At 50.7% G+C, this 18,167-nt stretch overlaps 4 protein-coding genes across 4 annotated transcripts; 2 read left to right on the top strand and 2 right to left on the bottom strand.

Annotated features, from left to right (window-relative positions):
- Window positions 1–6,225: 6,225 nt before the first annotated feature.
- On the bottom strand, window positions 6,226–8,329 carry Triagg1_8198 (uncharacterized protein; the record flags this gene model as incomplete). Its single annotated transcript, XM_062903019.1, has 4 exons — window positions 6,226–6,872; window positions 6,939–7,278; window positions 7,367–7,746; window positions 8,011–8,329. The coding sequence occupies 4 exons, from the start codon at window positions 8,327–8,329 to the stop codon at window positions 6,226–6,228; spliced, it is 1,686 nt and encodes a 561-aa protein (XP_062752827.1).
- Window positions 8,330–8,716: 387 nt separating this feature from the next.
- Window positions 8,717–9,700, top strand: Triagg1_8197 (uncharacterized protein; the record flags this gene model as incomplete). Its single annotated transcript, XM_062903016.1, has 2 exons — window positions 8,717–8,966; window positions 9,108–9,700. 2 exons carry the CDS (start codon window positions 8,717–8,719, stop codon window positions 9,698–9,700), a joined length of 843 nt encoding a protein of 280 aa, XP_062752826.1.
- Window positions 9,701–11,794: 2,094 nt separating this feature from the next.
- Window positions 11,795–13,510, top strand: Triagg1_8196 (uncharacterized protein; the record flags this gene model as incomplete). The annotated part of the gene is made up of 5 exons (XM_062903015.1): window positions 11,795–11,863; window positions 11,939–12,405; window positions 12,465–12,504; window positions 12,558–12,972; window positions 13,038–13,510. The coding sequence occupies 5 exons, from the start codon at window positions 11,795–11,797 to the stop codon at window positions 13,508–13,510; spliced, it is 1,464 nt and encodes a 487-aa protein (XP_062752825.1).
- A 418-nt stretch (window positions 13,511–13,928) lies between these two features.
- On the bottom strand, window positions 13,929–16,129 carry Triagg1_8195 (uncharacterized protein; the record flags this gene model as incomplete). Its single annotated transcript, XM_062903014.1, has 4 exons — window positions 13,929–13,990; window positions 14,046–14,188; window positions 14,261–14,549; window positions 14,599–16,129. The coding sequence occupies 4 exons, from the start codon at window positions 16,127–16,129 to the stop codon at window positions 13,929–13,931; spliced, it is 2,025 nt and encodes a 674-aa protein (XP_062752824.1).
- Window positions 16,130–18,167: the final 2,038 nt, after the last annotated feature.

Genomic DNA, 18,167 nt, shown 5'->3' with positions numbered 1-18,167 from the left:
AGATTTGAAAAGGAAAATCCGAATCTGTCGCATGCAGCACACCAACTTTATCCGAATAACCACCCTCCCTGGGCAAAACAAAGGCGAAGACGAGGCACACCAACCTTAATCAGAGTCGTCGATGGTTCACCGAGAGGGGTAGCACTGGGAGCTAACAAGTGCGTCGACGGCAGCGAACGCGGATCTCGAGACACACGAGTGCCTGGCTCGGCAGTATTTCAAGGTCCTCTGCAAGACGGGAACGTCATGTTGCATGGCCTGGATTCCCGTTACGTTCGTTGTATGCAGGATAAACGAGCAATTGCTCCGTGCATGCAGCATTCGACAAGCATTCAGTCCATCATTCTATCCCCCATGTACGAAGTAATCTGAGCTTCGTGCTAGTGCTCCATTCGACATATACTCGTACAATCGGCCGCAGGTTGAGCTGGGCTTATGGCCGGCGTGATAGATCGCCGACAAGAGCCAGGCCAGGGCACGTTGTTCCGTATACCTATACGGCCATGCCTGCGAGCACGAGGAGGTTGGTCAAGTCCCCTCACTCCTCCCCTACTCGTACTCACACACTCCCCTCTGCCTCGAACGCTGGAGATGCGAGTACCTGTCTGCAAGTACTGTATGAACATGGAGCATGCGAGGAGGCGTGACGCTTAATTCTCATCCCCAGAACAAAGGACAATTAGTCTAGCAAACGCCCCCAAATTGACGGGGTAATATTCGCTAACTAGCTTCTCCAGACTTGCGTGAGGAGTCAGGGCCCTAGGCCTAGGTTGAAAATGCCAGCCCCGGAGCCAATGAAGGAGGCCAAGCAGGCCTTCACATCCCCCACGACGAGGCGAGCTGTGAAAAGTCACATTTCCAGTCCACAATGGCGAGCCCCCTCAGTGGCGTTTCCTCGACGATAGCTCCAATTCTAACACCCCCTGTGCAAGGCTAAACGAATTTAGCGGCCGGCTAGCATGGACGCTGCCAGCGGTGGAGATTCCTTATTGCATTCTTGCAGTTGCAGGCATCGTCGACGGGGAGGCGGCCTTGTTCTGCCCCTGTACGCGTTCAATTTACCTTTTGGCTCTCTGTTCCACCTTGTGTCCACCTGGATGAGCCATCCGGCGGTTCTTGTCCACGAGTCTGGAGGAAACGCCTCCACTGGCCATGAAGACGGCGTCCGAGACTGATCTGTCGTTGGTTCTCCACATTGCACGAAGCGGGCGGGGTCGGGAGAACCCATGCCATGGATGGCCCTGCAGGCTCTGTCGAGAGATGGCATCAAGCATGTGGTTGGAGAGATGCAATCACTCGTACAGGTAACGCTGTACTTGGTCCCTGTTGCTGCGCCCAGCCAGGCCCATGCAGGTATCACGAGCGAGGCTTCAGGGTCTCTCTCTGAGCTTCCAGGGGCGTAACATGGGAATGGCAGATTATCAAATTCGCTTCCAGCCGTGCCGGTTTTCCGGAAGTGGTGGTATCGCGTTGCAGTGAATGCGAGCCAAGACTGTGACACAGCATGTACCCAGAAGAAGGGAAGCGCTTGATTGACGCCTGTCATTTACAGTAGCAGCATGGCGAAACAGAGCATGCAGCATGGCGATCTGTCCCTTCAGGCTATGTACACACGAGTACATGTCGTCTCACCAAGACCAAGGTGCTCGTACCCCGAATTGCGACAAACTCGAGAACGTTGGAGCAAAGCAAAACAGACAACAAAGTTGGTTGGAGCCGGGCCTTGGGGGGAGTGGCTTCTTCCGACCGGCCCCCTGTTCCTGGCAAGGGGAATCGCAGAGCGCGCCTCTCCGGACCTCAAATGAAGACGACGAAGCAGCATCTGATGGCGATGGGATTCCATGAGTGGTTGGCACAGACTGTCCGGCAGATGGTTTTAGTCTAGGCGGCTAGTGCGGAGGTCACTTCTTGATCCCGGGCCGTGATGCTCCAGCTGCGTCTGCGTCTGCATCTCCAACTTCTCAACGCAAAGCCTTTGTCCTCGACGATTTAGCTGCTCGTTCCAGCCCTGTTTAGTGTCGACTTGCCCTATCTGTATACCACGCCCATGTGCTGTGATTGGGCTGGGCGACCCTGCAGAACCCCCTCCTGGGCAAATTGTCCACCTTGGGAACACCGGGTCTGTTTTCAGCGGGCAAATGCAACGCTGAGGCTGCATGGGATGGTCCCGTTTTAGAAACAAGCGACGGATAACTCGGGCAGCGATTCCTGGTTAGAGTTGCATCAGTCGAACGGCGAGCCCTGGTCGAATATGCACCGTTTGCGATTCGACTGCGGACGTTACATGTGCTCGTACACGTACCCGGTTTTGCGTGCCGCTGACGTGAACAGGCGAGAGAACAGGCCGGTGAAGGACGCGCTCAACTTCTGGCTTTTTTGGTTTCGAATCATCTTGTTGTCTGTCTTTGTCTGACCACAGAGTCAGAGGCCACTTTGATAGCTCGGCGCCTCTTTGCGGGGTACATTAGGCAAATGGAGATGAAGTGGAGAGATTGTCGCGGAAAGGCAGCGATGGAGCTAGAAGGCGGAAAGACCAGTGAAGACATCCACTATCTGGGTCTTGAGAGCCTTGAGAGCAAGAGATACTGGGGGAGTAGCGCCTGTCTAGCGCGTGGGAGCATGTACAGGTACTCGCGACAGAGCATCGAAAACGGTCAATCGAAGTATCCCATTATCTTAGTACCTTAGTAACAGGTAGCCTTTCAAATCTCGTCTCCTTTTGCTTCCAATCTTTCATCCTACTACACTACACTGCACTACTGTACACGACACGACACTTACGCACGCCTTGGCAGCTGTCACCCGTCTGTCCCCATCATGCCCGGAATTGCCACTGGAGCCCGTTCTGTCTCACTTATCATTACTTACTAACTGCTACCTCATCCGCACCGAGGCCGAGACCCCAACTGTCAGAACGAAACAAGAAAATAGGTGTGCGTATGCACCACCGGCACGGCGCGTGAGAGCCCCGAGCAGCGAGCAAGCGTGGGTCAGCTTCACCTCGACCAGCAAGGCCACTCCCTGGTCCCTGGTGGTACTCCGGAGAGGCTAGCTCTCGAGGGACATGGACGGCAAATCATGGGCCCCAAGCAGGGCATTTTCCTCCCCTTGTCTCGCCGGCTGTCGTCGTCCAGATGCAGTACCGCGTATTTTGCTCCAGATCCGGTGGCCAGGCTCTCTCACAGCACAGCACAGCACAGCACAGCACAATACACACACACCTTACCTACAGAGGGCCTGTTCCCGTACGGAGTACACCGGACAACTCCGTAATAGGTACTGAGCCTGCTGGCTAGGAACCCGATGTGCAGCCAAGAGATTACATAAAACAGCCCATCGCCAAGCCTTTCAAATCTACGTGCCCTCCAGATGCCCAGCCTGCGTGTACGGGGTACAGTACAGATTGACAGGTTGACAGATTACGCCTGCAAAACATCGAGAACGGGGTAGTATCCCTCATGTCACCGTATACATACTCTTCCATGTTCATCTACAGCCAGCAAGGATGGTTCATCATACTGTCCAGCCTCGTATGAGTTTTGCCTTCCGGCTCTTGATGCCGCTCCGATGAGAGGATAGGGAGGCGTGTGCCTTCTCGAAAATTCACGACTCGGAGGCCTGGCACTGCATCTTACCCCTGTCCCGTCTCTGTTCTTTTGCAGCCCTCAGAGCTTCCCTGGCCCCAGCCATCTGAGGAGGATCACCAATCTCGCCGGTTCGTCCAGTGGGATGAACAACCATTACACCATGTACTCGTAAAGCGTTGAGAACCTCCTGTCTCGGCCATGTCGGTAACTGTTTGAAGCCGATATTCCTCCGGCATCAGCTTCGCATACGAATAGATGTTGCATTGCTCGCGGCGTCAAGAATACATGTCGCCATGTTCCATCGAAGCCCTCTACATTCATTCGTGTCTTCATATCGGATTTGCCTCTTCCTACCCTCCCACCCTTTCATCTCGACACTCCCCGTCCACTTGGAATCTTCCATTTCCTAATACAATCAAACACCCGAGGCAATCGAGCAGCTGCTCGGCACGTAAATCTTTGTTCCGAGCGCATGGCATGTCCAAAAGTTCCCCCCATCTTGCAGCATCACACAGGTTTACACCGAGATTCCCTCACGTTTTAACTAATCTAGTTGGGTTTGAAGCTGCTGTTATGCCCGTTCTTAGTCCAGTGATCGACATGCAGACAGCCGTGGATGCCTTTGGGCTGCACATTAATCAAACCAACGCCGTTTGCTTTGCTCCGGCTTTGCCCTTTTCTGCTCGTCAAGGTCACATCAAAAGAGACTGACTCGAGCCTCTCTGAGTGCTGTTATGGGTCTATCGCGCGATTTTCCGTCCAAACTGCCGGCCTCGGACCCATTGGGCACTCCTTGATATACGAATAGACGATCCAACAACGTTCAAGCTGCTACCTATCTGGTCGTGATGCCTTCCTTTACGCCGCGTCTACCCCGGCTGACAACCAGACACCTATTAATAAAATTGCCACTACAAGGACGACACCCCCATGCGCACCTCGGAAAATACTACTCGTAGTAGCTGCTGCTTTGTAACAAGAAGAGGTAGGTGGTGTGCAGATAACATAATCGCATTGATCTGATACATGTTAGCCAACTGCCCAAACGGGTCGACGCCCGCTCGCCCAACGTGCCTTATCTTCGAGCAAAATAGCGGCCGTGGCCTCGGGAATTTTTGCATTGGACAACACATAACTCTATCTATGAAGCATGATTTCTCGTAGATGCAAAGACGCCGCCCTTTGATAGATGATGGATGTGGTTCTTTTGTTTTTCAGGTGCTTTCGATATCGATTCCGGGACGTTATTATAGTGGCCGAGCTGCATGTGGGATGGGCTGGCGCAAGTGAGAGGGCCGCCTCTCCCCGAGACCGCAAACAAAGTGACAACCTGTAACTTCAATGTAAGGGCAACAGAAAATAGTCTGGATGTCAGGAGTTACACCAGGAAATTTTTGAATATGCAATTCTTTTCCCCGGCTATTCTACGCCCAGCAGGCTGTATGTAAGGCTGTTTTGTTTTCTGACCATTGACATCTGGGCTAAATTCTACGTCCGAGCTATGAGAGCTGCTTTGCCGCTAACAGTAGTAGTACAGCCCACCCCCTTTTTTTCAGGAATAACATCTATGGAACCCTATTTCAGAGCCTATCGTGAAAATGATCCTGCAAATGAACCCACGTGTGGCATCATAGGATGAGGGTGCGTTTTGCTTACAATCTGGGCCTACCCACACTTTTCATGTAAACAAAATGGATTTCAATTACAGAGATTTGACGTTGTACTACAGTGAAATCCACGCTCTGATAAACAGCATGAGCCTTATTGGCTATGGGCATACACACGAGGGAGCGCGTACTTTTCGTATAGGTCATATGACCGATTATACCATATATGATGAAAGATAGAGGACAGTGCGTGAGCAACGCACGTAATGACATTGACTTCAATATTGATCGAACGGTTACAACCAGAGAGAAGAAGAAGAAAAGCATGTAGGGAAAATCGACCCCCTTGTAGGAATTCTTCGCGCCCAGGCTCGGAAAAGTTCCCGGAGTGACCCCCATCTAGTGTTTTCGCACCATAGGTACACATGGACCTTTTTTTAATAAAGACGTAAGCCAGATTACTATTTCGTTGCGAACATCCGCGGGTTTTATCCCAAAAAGGGATTGCTTGCTTTGCGTTCCAGAACACAGGAATCGGCGAGATTGGCTGGCAATACGCTGTTTTTGTTTTGTGTACGAGTAGGTAGGTACATGTACGGAGTTAATAGGCAGCTGTTTGCGAAGCTCTAGTCTAGGTCCTTTTGTTACGTACGAAATATCGGGCTTTTAATGTAACCCCCCAGCGTAGCCTTGGGACGAAAGGACAGCCTACATGTATGTTGGTAGCTTCGAGTGCTCCTTTTCGCTCAAGAGAAACGAAAGATGAGGGTGGGAAATGAACAAGATTATTCTTATGCTTAAAACTTTGTAAATTTTGCAATTTGATAATCCAAAAAAAAAACTACAGTGGCCTCGCATCTCGAGGCGGTAAGTGAATTAGAAGCTGAAAAAAAGAAACGCCCTCTCCAGATGACATGACCCTTGAATCGTCGTCCCACAGTGAATACATGTACAGTAAGTCAATAAGTTTCCTCATTACGTTTTCCTCCTCTCCTTCGTTTTCTTTTTTCCTTTTGGCATCGTCAAAAGCTTTATTTCGTAATCTCGTCCTTCTTGGCGTCCTTGACCTGCTCCCAGAACTTCTCACCAGCCTCCTTGTCGTCGGCAAAGAGGTGGTCCAGGACAAGTCGCTGGGGAGTCTCGCCCATCCACTGGAAGAGGGAGAAGTCGCGGAACTCGTCGGCGCGGAAGATCTCGAGCATCTCGACGGGCTCGTCGCCAATGTTCTGGACAAAGTGGCCCATGTTGCGGGGCACGATGCCGACGTCGCCGGCGACGTAGTCAAAGGTACGGGCGGTGCCCTCGGAGGCGAAGATGGTGACACGGGCGCGGCCGCTGATGAAGAAGGACCACTCGTCGGCGTTGGGGTGCCAGTGCATCTCGCGGATCGCGCCGGGCTCGATGACGGCGTGGGCGGCGGCCACCGTCTTGGAGATGGGGAAGTTCTTGGAGTCAGTGATGCGCACCTCGCCGCCGGACGTCTTCTTGGGCTCCTGGTCCAGCATCTTGTGGGTGAACTGGTAGTTGGACTTCTTGACGTTCTTGCCCTTGGGCGCCTCGTCCTCGATGGAGCCGGGCACAGAGCCCTGGAAGATGTACTTCTCGCCGGCGGGGAGGTGGTCGAAGAGCTCAGGGGCGAGGTGGAAGTTTTCGGCGATGACGGACTTGGGGGTGTGAGCTGTGTAAAAACCCGTCGTTAGTATATACATCATACATGTAGCTTAGGAGTAACAATGAGACATACCAAGCCAGTCAGACAGGATAAAGGTCGACTCCTCGGAAAAGTTGCCGTCATCGAAAATGATGAGGAACTCGGTTCCGTTCTCACCGAGGCCCTGCAGAGAGTGAGGCACGCCGCTGGGGAAGTACCACAGGTCACCCTTCTTCAGGTCATCGATGAAGTTGCCGCCCTCGTAGTCGAGAGCAGTGACGCGCACCTCACCATCAAGCACGTAGGCCCATTCGGCCTCCTTGTGCCAGTGAAGCTCACGGATGACGCCCTTGTCGAGTCTCATGTTGACTCCGGCGAGCTCGACACTGGTGGGGAGCTCACGGATGGTTGTCTGTCGGGTCCAGCCTCCTTCCTACAGTTCCGGTGTCAGCAGGGGGGGTCAATTAGCGGCCGCCCGGGTTTCAGGCGATTTGCAGCGGGTTTTTCCCCCATTTTCTTACCTCAATTCGCACGTGGGAATCAGTAAAACTCCATCGCATGTTGGCAATGTTGCCGTGATCAGTGCTGGGCGGGCGGATCATGTCGGGGCTCTGACGCGATCGGTCGCGGTTGTAAGGTCCCAGAACCGAGGCTCCGAATCCGTTTCGCCACGGCTTGGGGTCCAGCTTCTTGCCAACGGCATCGATGTAGTTGTCCTCGGCATCGCGGTGGCCGGGAGTGTAGGGCTTGCTGTTTTCGCCAAACTTGGCGGGCAGATCCATGCCATTGAGCAGACGCTGGCGCGGGCTGTCGAGATGAGGCAGAGCAGCTGTCAGGCTGGCTCCGGCAAGGAGCAATTGGGCTGCGGAGAGCTTCATGTTTGCTGTTGCTGTTGCTGTTGCTGGCAGAATTACGTTACAGGGAGCTTCGGTCGGTGCAGCTTCAATGCGGTTGCAAAGGGGAATGTGAAGCTTGTCGGACACCGGGCGGGCACGGCGATTTATAAAGCAGGCCACAAGCTTCTCTCGTACGACAATTCATGCCTCCGCTGCGTCTGCGGCACGTCACGTCCGTATACATTCGGTGTACAAGGCTGGCCCTCCTTATCCTCGCGTCGCATGGGGGGTCGCCGGCGCAGAACCTTGGTATAAGCTTTGTATCATACCCGTACTGGATTCTCCAGGTCGCGGTATCGCCTCACCAACCCACTGGTGATGATTGTGCGGAGCGGGACCTGATTGGTACTCCTTGATAGCTGGGTACCCGGATCTGCCGCCTGCTGCCAGCGCGGCCACAAGTACCTCGACCGCCCCCCGATACCGCCAGGAGCCGCAGGGGGCCGAGATCCTTGACCGATTCCGAACCAAGTCCGCCCTCAGCAGTGTAATTGCAGCTGCGATCAAGGCGAAAGTCGGTGTCAGATCTGGTATCCGCCAATGGGAAGCTCGGATTTGGGCGATGAAAAAGTTGCTGTTCCTGGGCATTCGGCGGCAGAAAAATAGACTCCGGGGGTTCTGCAGCAGGAGAATTGATGGAGACTAGCTGAGACTGCAGGGGGGTTCCGTTTTGCGGTGGCCAAGCTTCGGTTTTAGCTCCTTTTAGCTCTATTGCGCAATTCAACTGCGGTAGAAACTGAGTCTGTCTGTGCATGTGCTAAAGGGCTAACATTACTGTAGAGTGTTTGCGGCAACACGATAGCCCGACGACTTGATATCTAATCGCCCCCTGCCGAATATCATTGATAGGCGCGGCGGCCCCTCGAACCGGCGAAGGCTTCAGACAAACACAACGGGACTTGAACTTTCTTTATTCCTGTCATTGACACTCACTCATTCATTCATTGACTGATACTGCACTGCTTCTCCCCAACAATGACCACCTACGGCACCACCAACGGCTCTGCAGCCGTGCCCAACGGCGCCTCTGGCGATGAGGAACAGCCGCTCCTGCGCAACGGCCACTCCAAGCCGCGGTCCGTCGTCTCCCGCCTGCGCAGGCAAATGACGGCCGAGGTGTCGCGATCGTGGGCTGATGTGGTGCTTCTTTTGTGCTACGTCGTCACGGGGCTGCTGGACAGCGCGTCGACGCAGGTCTGGGGCGCGTTTGTGTCGATGCAAACAGGTTGGTCCAGCCTCTTGGATGAATAAGGAATCTCATCGCGTGCCTCGTTCCATGGAGGGATGAGATGATCAAGACTCAAACACTAGAGTCCAAAGACTGAGAACCCCGAAAATCGCTAACCATCTCATGTCAAACGCATAGGAAACACCGTCTACGTCGGGCTGGGCCTGGCCTCGCTCATCTACCCCCCTACCAGTGCCCGTCTCTACAAATCCGGCATCTCACTCGCCTGCTTCTGCATCGGATCATTCCTCTTCGCCCGCTTCCACCGTTACTTTTCGCCCAAGAGGAGATGGGTGCTCTGCGTGTCCTTTGCCGCCCAGACGCTCTTCATCGTTGCCGCCGCCCTCATCGTCACCCTCACGACTCCCTCTGAGGACAAGGACCACGTCGGCTGGACGGTCCTGGCGCCTCTTGCGCTCGTCGCCTTCCAGAGCTGCGGCCAGGCCGTGACCAGCCGGGCTCTCAAGTACAACGCCTTGACCAGCGTCGTCCTGACCAGCATCTACTGCGATCTCTTCTCGGACCAGGATCTCTTTGCCTTCCAGAACGCCGAGAGGAACCGTCGCGCGGCTGCGCCCACGCTTCTGCTCGTCGGCGCGGTTCTGGGCGGAATCTTCTCGCACAGCTCCCTTGGCATTGCTGGCGCGTTGTGGACTGCCGCCGTTCTCAAGGCCATCATGGTTGTTACTTGGTTTTTCTGGCCGGCGGAGCCTTCAGGCGATGAGGAGTAGACAGCGCCGTCATTATTTGTGGACAAGATAGAGCGTTGAAAGAATAAAGCATCCGTTATGAAGCATTGCACATTTACAATCATATTCGCATTCGCATTCGCATTCACATTCACATTTACATTCACATTTACATTCACATTCACATTCACAGTCGCAGTCGCAGTCGCAGTCGCAGTCACAGCAGCAGCAACATTGATAACATGAAGGAAGCCTTGGCGCACATGTTTCACTGTGAGACATCTCAGACTCCCGATGTCTCGTCTCGGGTGGCCATTGAGCCTAACCCTTCCCGCCCTTGAAGATTTTTTTCCCGCAATAAGCGACGCTTCACTAGCACGCACATACATGATCGGAAATGAAGTCCAGTCATTGATCCCCTCTGCAACTTTTACCAGCATCCGCGTCACGGCCATCGCGGCTTCACCCGCTCGGGCTGTATTTCAAGGCGCCGAGCTACTCTAAACTGGCCCACATAATTCGCCGCCAAGACGATGCCACCAAAGGGAAAAGGCATCTCCCGAGACAATCTGTGACGCAGAGTGGCTGACTAGAGCCGTACAGAGGACGGCCGGCGGATGTCGGGGATGGAGTTCGTCTGTTATTTTGCAGGATGAGTGTGAAGATGCTTGGCAGTGAGTGATTGCATGTGTGTTGGTGAATGAGGAGATGAGAGGATGACACACCTGCAAGAAGATGAATAGAAGTGTGCACACCCTCAATTTAGACATACATTTTCGTATCATTTTAGTGTTTCTTTATGTGATTTTTGCCATTATCAACTTGCCTATTGGATTTATTCGCAGAAAGGCCTGTTGACCTCACGGTTGATAATGATCTGATATGGATGTACCAATGCCAAGACTCTTACCCTGAACCTGTACTTTGAAAGCCGCCAAACTGAAAACAATGAAACAATGTTGGTTTAACATCTTGGGAAGAATGTATCTAGAATTGAGTTAGGTGGTATACCACAGAATGTGATGGATTAGAGGACTGGCATATCATGAAGCCTCATTTCTAATAGTTTATTCCGATTTATAACTGCCATGAAATTATAACCAACAACAGAAGAATCAGGCGCAATGAGCATCACTCGTCAAGACACAGGCTTACAGGTGTATTCATGTAGTCATCTCCATAGATCAAGTAGCTCTTCTGTTACAGTCGTTGTAAGTAGATGATTACATTGCTCCCATGAGTCGCCTATAGGTTATCTTTTCCCTTCTGCAGCAAGTTGTCAGATTATACGAGATGTGCTTGGCAAGCCGAGATGAACAAAATTAATGAGCTTATCTGATGCTGATCCGGGGTCAGAGTTGCATTTGGCGAGCTCAGTCCGATTGCCGATATTATTTACCTTTGTTTTACCCGCTCCCGTCTCCATTGCACTTACACACCTACATAATTAACTGATCCATTCCATACCTTATACGCAGCCCTCACCAACACCACCACAACTACATAAACGTCCAACAACCCCATCCAACGCTTTCCCATTCTGCTCTCTTCTCTCGAGACTTAATCACCGCCTTCAATCACCTCAAGTCTAGCTAAACATCTTCTTCTCATCGTCATTGGCCAGCCAAACTCCACGTCCATCTCCAAATCCCGCGATGTGACGCTACGCCGCCAGCGCGTCCACGAGACGCAAGAGCAGGGATTCATGAGAGCTGAGAAAACCTGGAGATGCTCAAGAATCCCCACCATAGCTTCCCAAGCGGCCAATCTTCATTCGCCCGGCTATCACCACGTCCCTGTTTCGGCAGTTGAACCATGGGGTTCGCTTGGCGCAAGACAAACTTGTCTTAGACAGAAGTGTTGGAGCCGCTTGGTCCTCCCCGCAGTCCGACCGTGGGTGGTGGAGCGACGTTGAGCATTTTCCAAATCTCGTCACTGCAACTTCTTTTGTGCTTCAAGAGTCATCCTTTTACGAATAAATCTTGGGTTCGTGGGAGAAAGATTGCGGCGCGTGGGTATAGTCAATTGGCTCTGATTCGGTACCTGTGTCGCTGCCTTCGTTCTTGGAACCATTGACAACATTGGACAAAACGACTTGCTATATTCTGGAAAGATCGGTGACAACACGTATCCAAGATGGATGCAAAACTAGAAGAAGCGACAGCTTCGCAGCAAATAGATGTTGATGTCGCCGTCCTCAAAGATGTAAGAAAACCTCATCCCTTCATCTCCCTACCATGCTACAAGAAGACACAACTCAACTAACAATCCCTCTCCAAGGAACTCCCACCAACCCAACAAGGCACCGTCACAGAGGCAGAAAAGAAGCTTCTCTGGAAGCAAGACACTCGCATCATCCCCATCTCCGCCGGCATCTACTTCCTCTGCTTCCTCGACCGCTCCAACATCGGCAACGCAAAGGTCCTCAATGTGTCGACCAACGACGACCTGCAGCACACCGCCAACATGAGTAACAAGCAGTTCAACATCGCCCTCATGGTCTTTCTCGTTGCGTATGCCGTCTTTGAGGTTCCTAGCAACATCCTGCTCAAGAAACTGCGTCCGAGCCGGTGGCTGGCCTTTTTGATGTTTTGCTGGGGTGTCATTACTATGTGCATGGGTGCTACGAATAGCTTTGCCAGTGTAACGGCTGTGAGATTCTTGCTGGGAGTGTTTGAAGCGGGTTTGTTTCCGGGATTGGTGTATTACTTGACGTTTTGGTATAAACACGACGAGCGGAGCGTGCGGTAAGTCAACCGTTGTTTATATCCTTTGAGAATGCCTTGCTGATGTACACTTTTGATAGAGTGGCTTTTATTCTCGCCTCCGCGACATTAGCTGGAGCTGTGAGTCTGATAGCAGTCATTCCACCCGTACCGTACACTGACATTGTTTGCAGTTTGGAGGAGCCATCGCCTATGGCATCGGACATATGAACCAAGCGCAAGGCCTCGCCGGCTGGCGCTGGCTCTTCATCATCGAGGGCATTCCCTCCTGTTTATCCGCATTTCTCGTCTTCTTCTTCTTGCCCGACTACCCCGAGAGTGCCACCTGGCTATCCGAACCGGAAAAGGATCTCGCCGTTCAACGTCTCTTTTACGAGGGCAGCAAAGGGCATCATCCTAGCATGACTTGGCAGGATGCCAAAGCCACGCTCACTGACTGGCGTCTGTATGCTCACTACCTTATTTACTTTGCCGTCAGCCCGCCGTTTGCCAGCCTCAGTCTCTTTTCGCCGTCCATCACGAGTGGTCTTGGGTATGTCGACCTGAAGGCGCAGCTCATGACCGTGCCTCCTTGGGCTGTTGCCTACGGTAAGTCTTTCCAGACAGGGTTCTGTGACGATGGAATCGGAATTCATGTGCTAATGGCTCGACAGTTTGTCAAGTCCTCGTCGCAATCTCAGCAGACCACTTCAACGCCCGTGGACTGCACGCCGCGGGTGCCGCCATGGTTGGCGCCATCGGCTTCATAATCTCTGCCGCTCTACCGGCAACCTCGTACAAGTCTCGCTACGGAGGCCTCATCCTCGCCACCGCGGGCTCATTTGCCAGCATCCCACCCATGCTGGGCTGGTTGACGTCGAATGTCGTCAGCACTGCTTCTACGGGCCTGGCAATTGCCATTAACGTGAGCATCGGTGGAGGGCTTGGGCAGATCCCGGGCGTGTGGATTTACAAGGCGGATGAGGCGAAGAAGGGCTATCCTACAGGCCACTGGACAAATGCAGGCTTTCTGCTGCTCGTTGTGATTGTGTGTCTTGCACTGAGGGTGTTTTATGGGCGTAAGAACAAGGCTTTGATCGCTCATGGAGAGAGAGAAGGCGTGTCTGTTAGACTCTACAAGCTCTGAGATGACAAGTTCATCTTAGTTCTTGCATGGATTTTTGAGATAATGATCGACGTTGGTTACTCGGTTGGAATGTGTAGTTGCGAGCTGTAAGAGGAAATGATGAAATTTGCTTCCTGTCAACCTATAGACCTATAGCACCTGCGATGAATCCCTCTAAATCTATAGCTGGGTGAGGGTATATCAGCTTAAAAAAAATCTTTGTCAAATCATTCAACACGTTTGTTTCCAGTTTGTCTTGTAACATATTCTCGAAATCATCCTGCATCATCGATCTTGTGAGCAGCTCGATTGACTCGTCTTCTGTGAAATAATTGAGATTAAAGTTGCCATATTCTCTAATTACTGAAACGAGTTGATTCACTACTGCCTCTCGGAAGAATTTTGCGAGTTTTTCGATATCTTCGATTCCTATGTTTTATTAGGATGCTAGTGGGCTCTGGAAAACCGTGATCAAAATCTTACCACATTCTTCGATACGACCTATGGAGAGCTCAGCTTCTGGAACGTAACTTGCTTCGAATCAAAGAGAACATACTTTTAAAGGCAAGGGCCCGAATCGCCATAAAATTCTCGGCGCCACTCTTATCCCTGGTGAATTTCCATGATAGCTCATGACCTGGCTTCTTCTTCAGCTTGATGTCATTGTCAACGGCAACTTTCATTAGGATATTCAGCTTGCTAGGTTCAATGATATGTTGCGCTATTAAAGCCTATTAGAAGGTATTCGTATTGAACGAAAGCAAAGCCCACTTGCCTCTGGCGATTGCGTCTTCGGGTCCTTTGTCATTGGCGTTCTGTGATTGGGTATTCTCATTCATGCGGCTGCGGCCTGGACCTCGTAAAATCGTGTCTCTCCAGTGTTTTGTGTACAACCAGAAGCGATGAGAGGGAAGCCGAGTATATGCGTCCATGAGGAGATTACGATTTCTCTCCCGTAAGGCTTCGTCCAGCCCACGCGACCACACATCAATCTTGATGCGCAATTTCATCATCAAAAAAACCTGCTTCGTATCTTTTGCAAGGGTTTGCTTCGATCCACCTGAAATCCTTATTAGTAAAGGTAGAAATGGGCTTGGAGATTGAATCACCTAGGCTATTGTATAGCTGCATGAATTCAGTCCCGTCTGGAATGTGGTCTAGTAGCTCAGGAAACAATTCAAACAATCCTTTCTCTGATAATTGATCCTGGATGTCATTTCTCATCTTTGAAAGATCAATGTCTTCCCAAACAGGTTCCTTGTTGGAACCCATTTGCTTCAACACTGCCGCCAACTTCTGCAAAAAGAGGCGTCGCCCGTCACCAGGAAGAGAAATTATACGCTTTCCGACCCAACCAGGCCCTGCGAGATACCACTCAAGAGTCTGGCGGAAAGACTCCTTGGATTGGAATATCACGCTGGTGCAGGAGCTCGCATTATCCAAGAACACACAGTGAATCTTGTTGACATGGTGTGTGTCGATGGGGAAAAAGTTGAAGAAGAACTTGTGATGAGGCTGTCGAGAAAAGACTTCATCTCGGAACTGTAAAACATCGTTTTCTCTATAGGTGTAATTGTTATCGGGTTTCGCGATTGGAAGATCTGCTAAGGTGGAATCGACATCGCTTCCGTGGAACCTCTCTACTACCAGGGACCATAACATATCTTTCTCAGCCTTGACTCCGGGGAGAGAGTCTTCCTCTGGGGATGGAAGTAGGAAGCTCCGGAGCACAATCATTAGTTTCGGAGATACTGGGGCAAATTCGTGGAAGTTCGTCCATGCCCCATCTTGTAACTCTCCAGTCTCCGGGTTGACCATGCATTGATTGGGGCCTTCGAAAACATGGTAGCAGTTGTCGGTAAGAATGAATTCATCTTGAGCCTTGGAAGGGGTGCATATGGCCATGAACATGGACTCGCAATGCGAAATGGCCCACCTCGCATCGTCCGGATACATGCGTTCTGGGAGTTCTGATATCCAATCCAACTCATCATCCATATCCAGCTCGATGATGGTTTTGATGTTATCGAACCATACGTCTATAGGTCTTTCGAACCCTTTCTTCCGCATGTATTCAAGCATCCTCTCTCTATCATTGGCGTCGTACCCCGATGCCGTCTCGTGGTTATAACGCCCGTAGAAAGTTGGTCCTCGGTATTTCATAAGGAAAAGAAACTTTCTGAGAAGATTCCTTTCGCCTCGTGTAAGCCAGATGCCGCGATCGCCTTCGTTGAAAGCTTTCGTAATATTTCGAATGATTCTGCTGGTCCTCGATTCGACATCGCCGAACATCATCTCCACATGCTGCTGCTCTGCAGATGGTTTGTTCGTATCCCGATACATGTCCGTCTTGCCAAGTATCCTCTTTACTGGTATCTCTATGACTTCTGGCGTTTCAGAAGACAAATCCACGCGGTTGACGGTAGGGTCGGTTTTGCGTTTTCCCCTCCGAGCTCTACGGTTCTTGGAGGTAGTCGAGCCATGTTGAGAAGGGACACATGCATCGACAAAATTCTTTAAAAGGAATTGTGGAACAAAGTGATGATATTGCGACGGTGCGTTCTCAAGCATACTTGTGCTCAAATCTTGTTGAGTTGACGCGCTGTCTTGTGTTGACGTGTTGGGCATGTTGGGCATCATCGTGAAGTTGCATTGTCAAGATCTCCAAATTTTCAGAATAGCGAGCAGGTATCTGCGTGCATACAGCTCTGGAATCTCGCACCGTCAATTGTTCCGAATGCACCTATCATGTATCATGCAATGCGACGAATCAACTGGATGTATCTATGGCCGCTCGAACGCGGCGTATCAGGTGCCTCTCAGGTACATGTGTACATGTAGTACAGGTTCCTCTAGCGAGGAGTCATCTGAAGATGATGATGATTCCGACTGTTTTTAAAGCCGGAGTCGGGCTTCTACTACCTCTGCCACTTTTTATTACCTCTATTCTTCCTATTTCGCATCAAACACTAAATCTACATCTCAACATTCGCGACTTCAAAACGTACCCAAGTTCCACGATGGCATCAGGTACCTCCACTGCGAACCGCCGACAAGTCGCAGCTCGCGTCCGGCTTAACGAGATGATGAATGAGCTTGAGGTTGATCACGGTATTACTTGATCTCTGCTAGTTTCCCGCTTTTCCTCCCCTAGCAAAGGCGTGATTGAAGTTGTAGACACATTAGAGCGTTTCGTCGACATTCATATCCTCCTCAGAATCATCATCATCCTGAGATGAATCCTCGCTATCAGAACTCTCGCTACGTGTAAATGCTACGGACGACGCAAGTACGTTCATGAATGGTTTCTTGATGTCTATTTTAAAGCGCAACGGCAAGTCCATAGAGCATCAATTCGTTAAGTAAGGGGTTTAATGGGCTGTTTCCATAACGTATTATTTAGACATGGGATACAGCGTGTACTGCATCGTGTCTGGCTGATTAGAGCACCCATGCGCGTTACTTTTTGATAGATACATTCCCATACTTACTACTGTGTTCGAGCCATGATTGCTGTCATACACGGGACTTTACATAGATATATGAAATCCTTGAACGAGATGGTGGAATCTCTCTGCTTGGGCTGACTTGTGTATATCTTTATTTTACGAGTCCATCGAATACTGTTCATATGGCAAGCGGAAACCAGAAAAGCCGAGACCTAGAACATGAAGATTACGAGCACCCACGCATTAAATTATACGCCTGCCCTTTACCTAGGTACCTAGGTAGTATCTGCTACTGTATCTATATTTCTCTTATGTCTGCCACTATATCTATATTTCTCTAGTACCTGACACTATATTTATACTTCCCTAGTCGTTGCTACCATATATAGGGATAAATTGACACTTGTTACTCATCGCGATTTGGAGACACCGAGAGTTTCCCTTATGAGTTTCAAGAATTCACCGCCATATGTTCAACGTTGGATTGATGGCAAGCTGTTCCCATTTTGTCAATTTGCGCGGGCATATATTGATGACATTGTGGTGTTCTCGTCATCCCTGGAAAAGCATATTTCCCATCTACCCCAATTGTTTTCATTATTCCATGAAAAAGGACTGTGTTTGTCGCCAGAGAAGTCTTTTCTGGGATATACTTCTGTGATCCTTTGATATACCTTGATAGTAACCGATACTATAGTTACCTAGGTATGTAATTAAAATCGAGTGCTTGCTGCACAGGTGTTCCCTCTACTTAATGAGCTGATTGAGTGCTTATGTTGCTGAATGTATTCACTTATTCATCTTGCGGTCTCCCTTTTTCTGACTTCTGCTTAGTAGGCAAGAGGTATGTAAGTGCATGAATGGCTTCTTGTTTTAATGGGTTGCTTCCATAACGCACCATAAAATTTAGGACATGGGATGAAGGGCGAATTGCATCGTGTCCAGCCAATTAGAGCACCCATGCGTGTTACTCTTTGATACGTATATGCTTTAAATCTCACAGCTGCTGTATCCGAGCCATCATTGCTGTAATACACTTGACTGTAAATATCCATGGATATGATACTTGAAGAAGGCGGCAGAATATCTCTACTCGTCCGCCTGTATATCTTGACGAGTCCATCGAATACTACTAATAGGGTATACTCAACAGCAGCATCTCGGATGCCATTGATCGATTCTAGCTTCAGTGATTACTTAAATGGCCCGCCACCGGCCCAGATGCTCCG

The sequence above is a fragment of the Trichoderma aggressivum genome (assembly GCF_033847375.1).
Source record: "Trichoderma aggressivum f. europaeum strain CBS 100526 chromosome Unknown scaffold_039, whole genome shotgun sequence".
Taxonomy (NCBI): Eukaryota; Fungi; Ascomycota; class Sordariomycetes; order Hypocreales; family Hypocreaceae; genus Trichoderma; species Trichoderma aggressivum.
The sequence above is the reverse complement of the archived record's forward strand: the minus strand, read 5'-3'. Positions and strand labels throughout refer to the sequence as shown.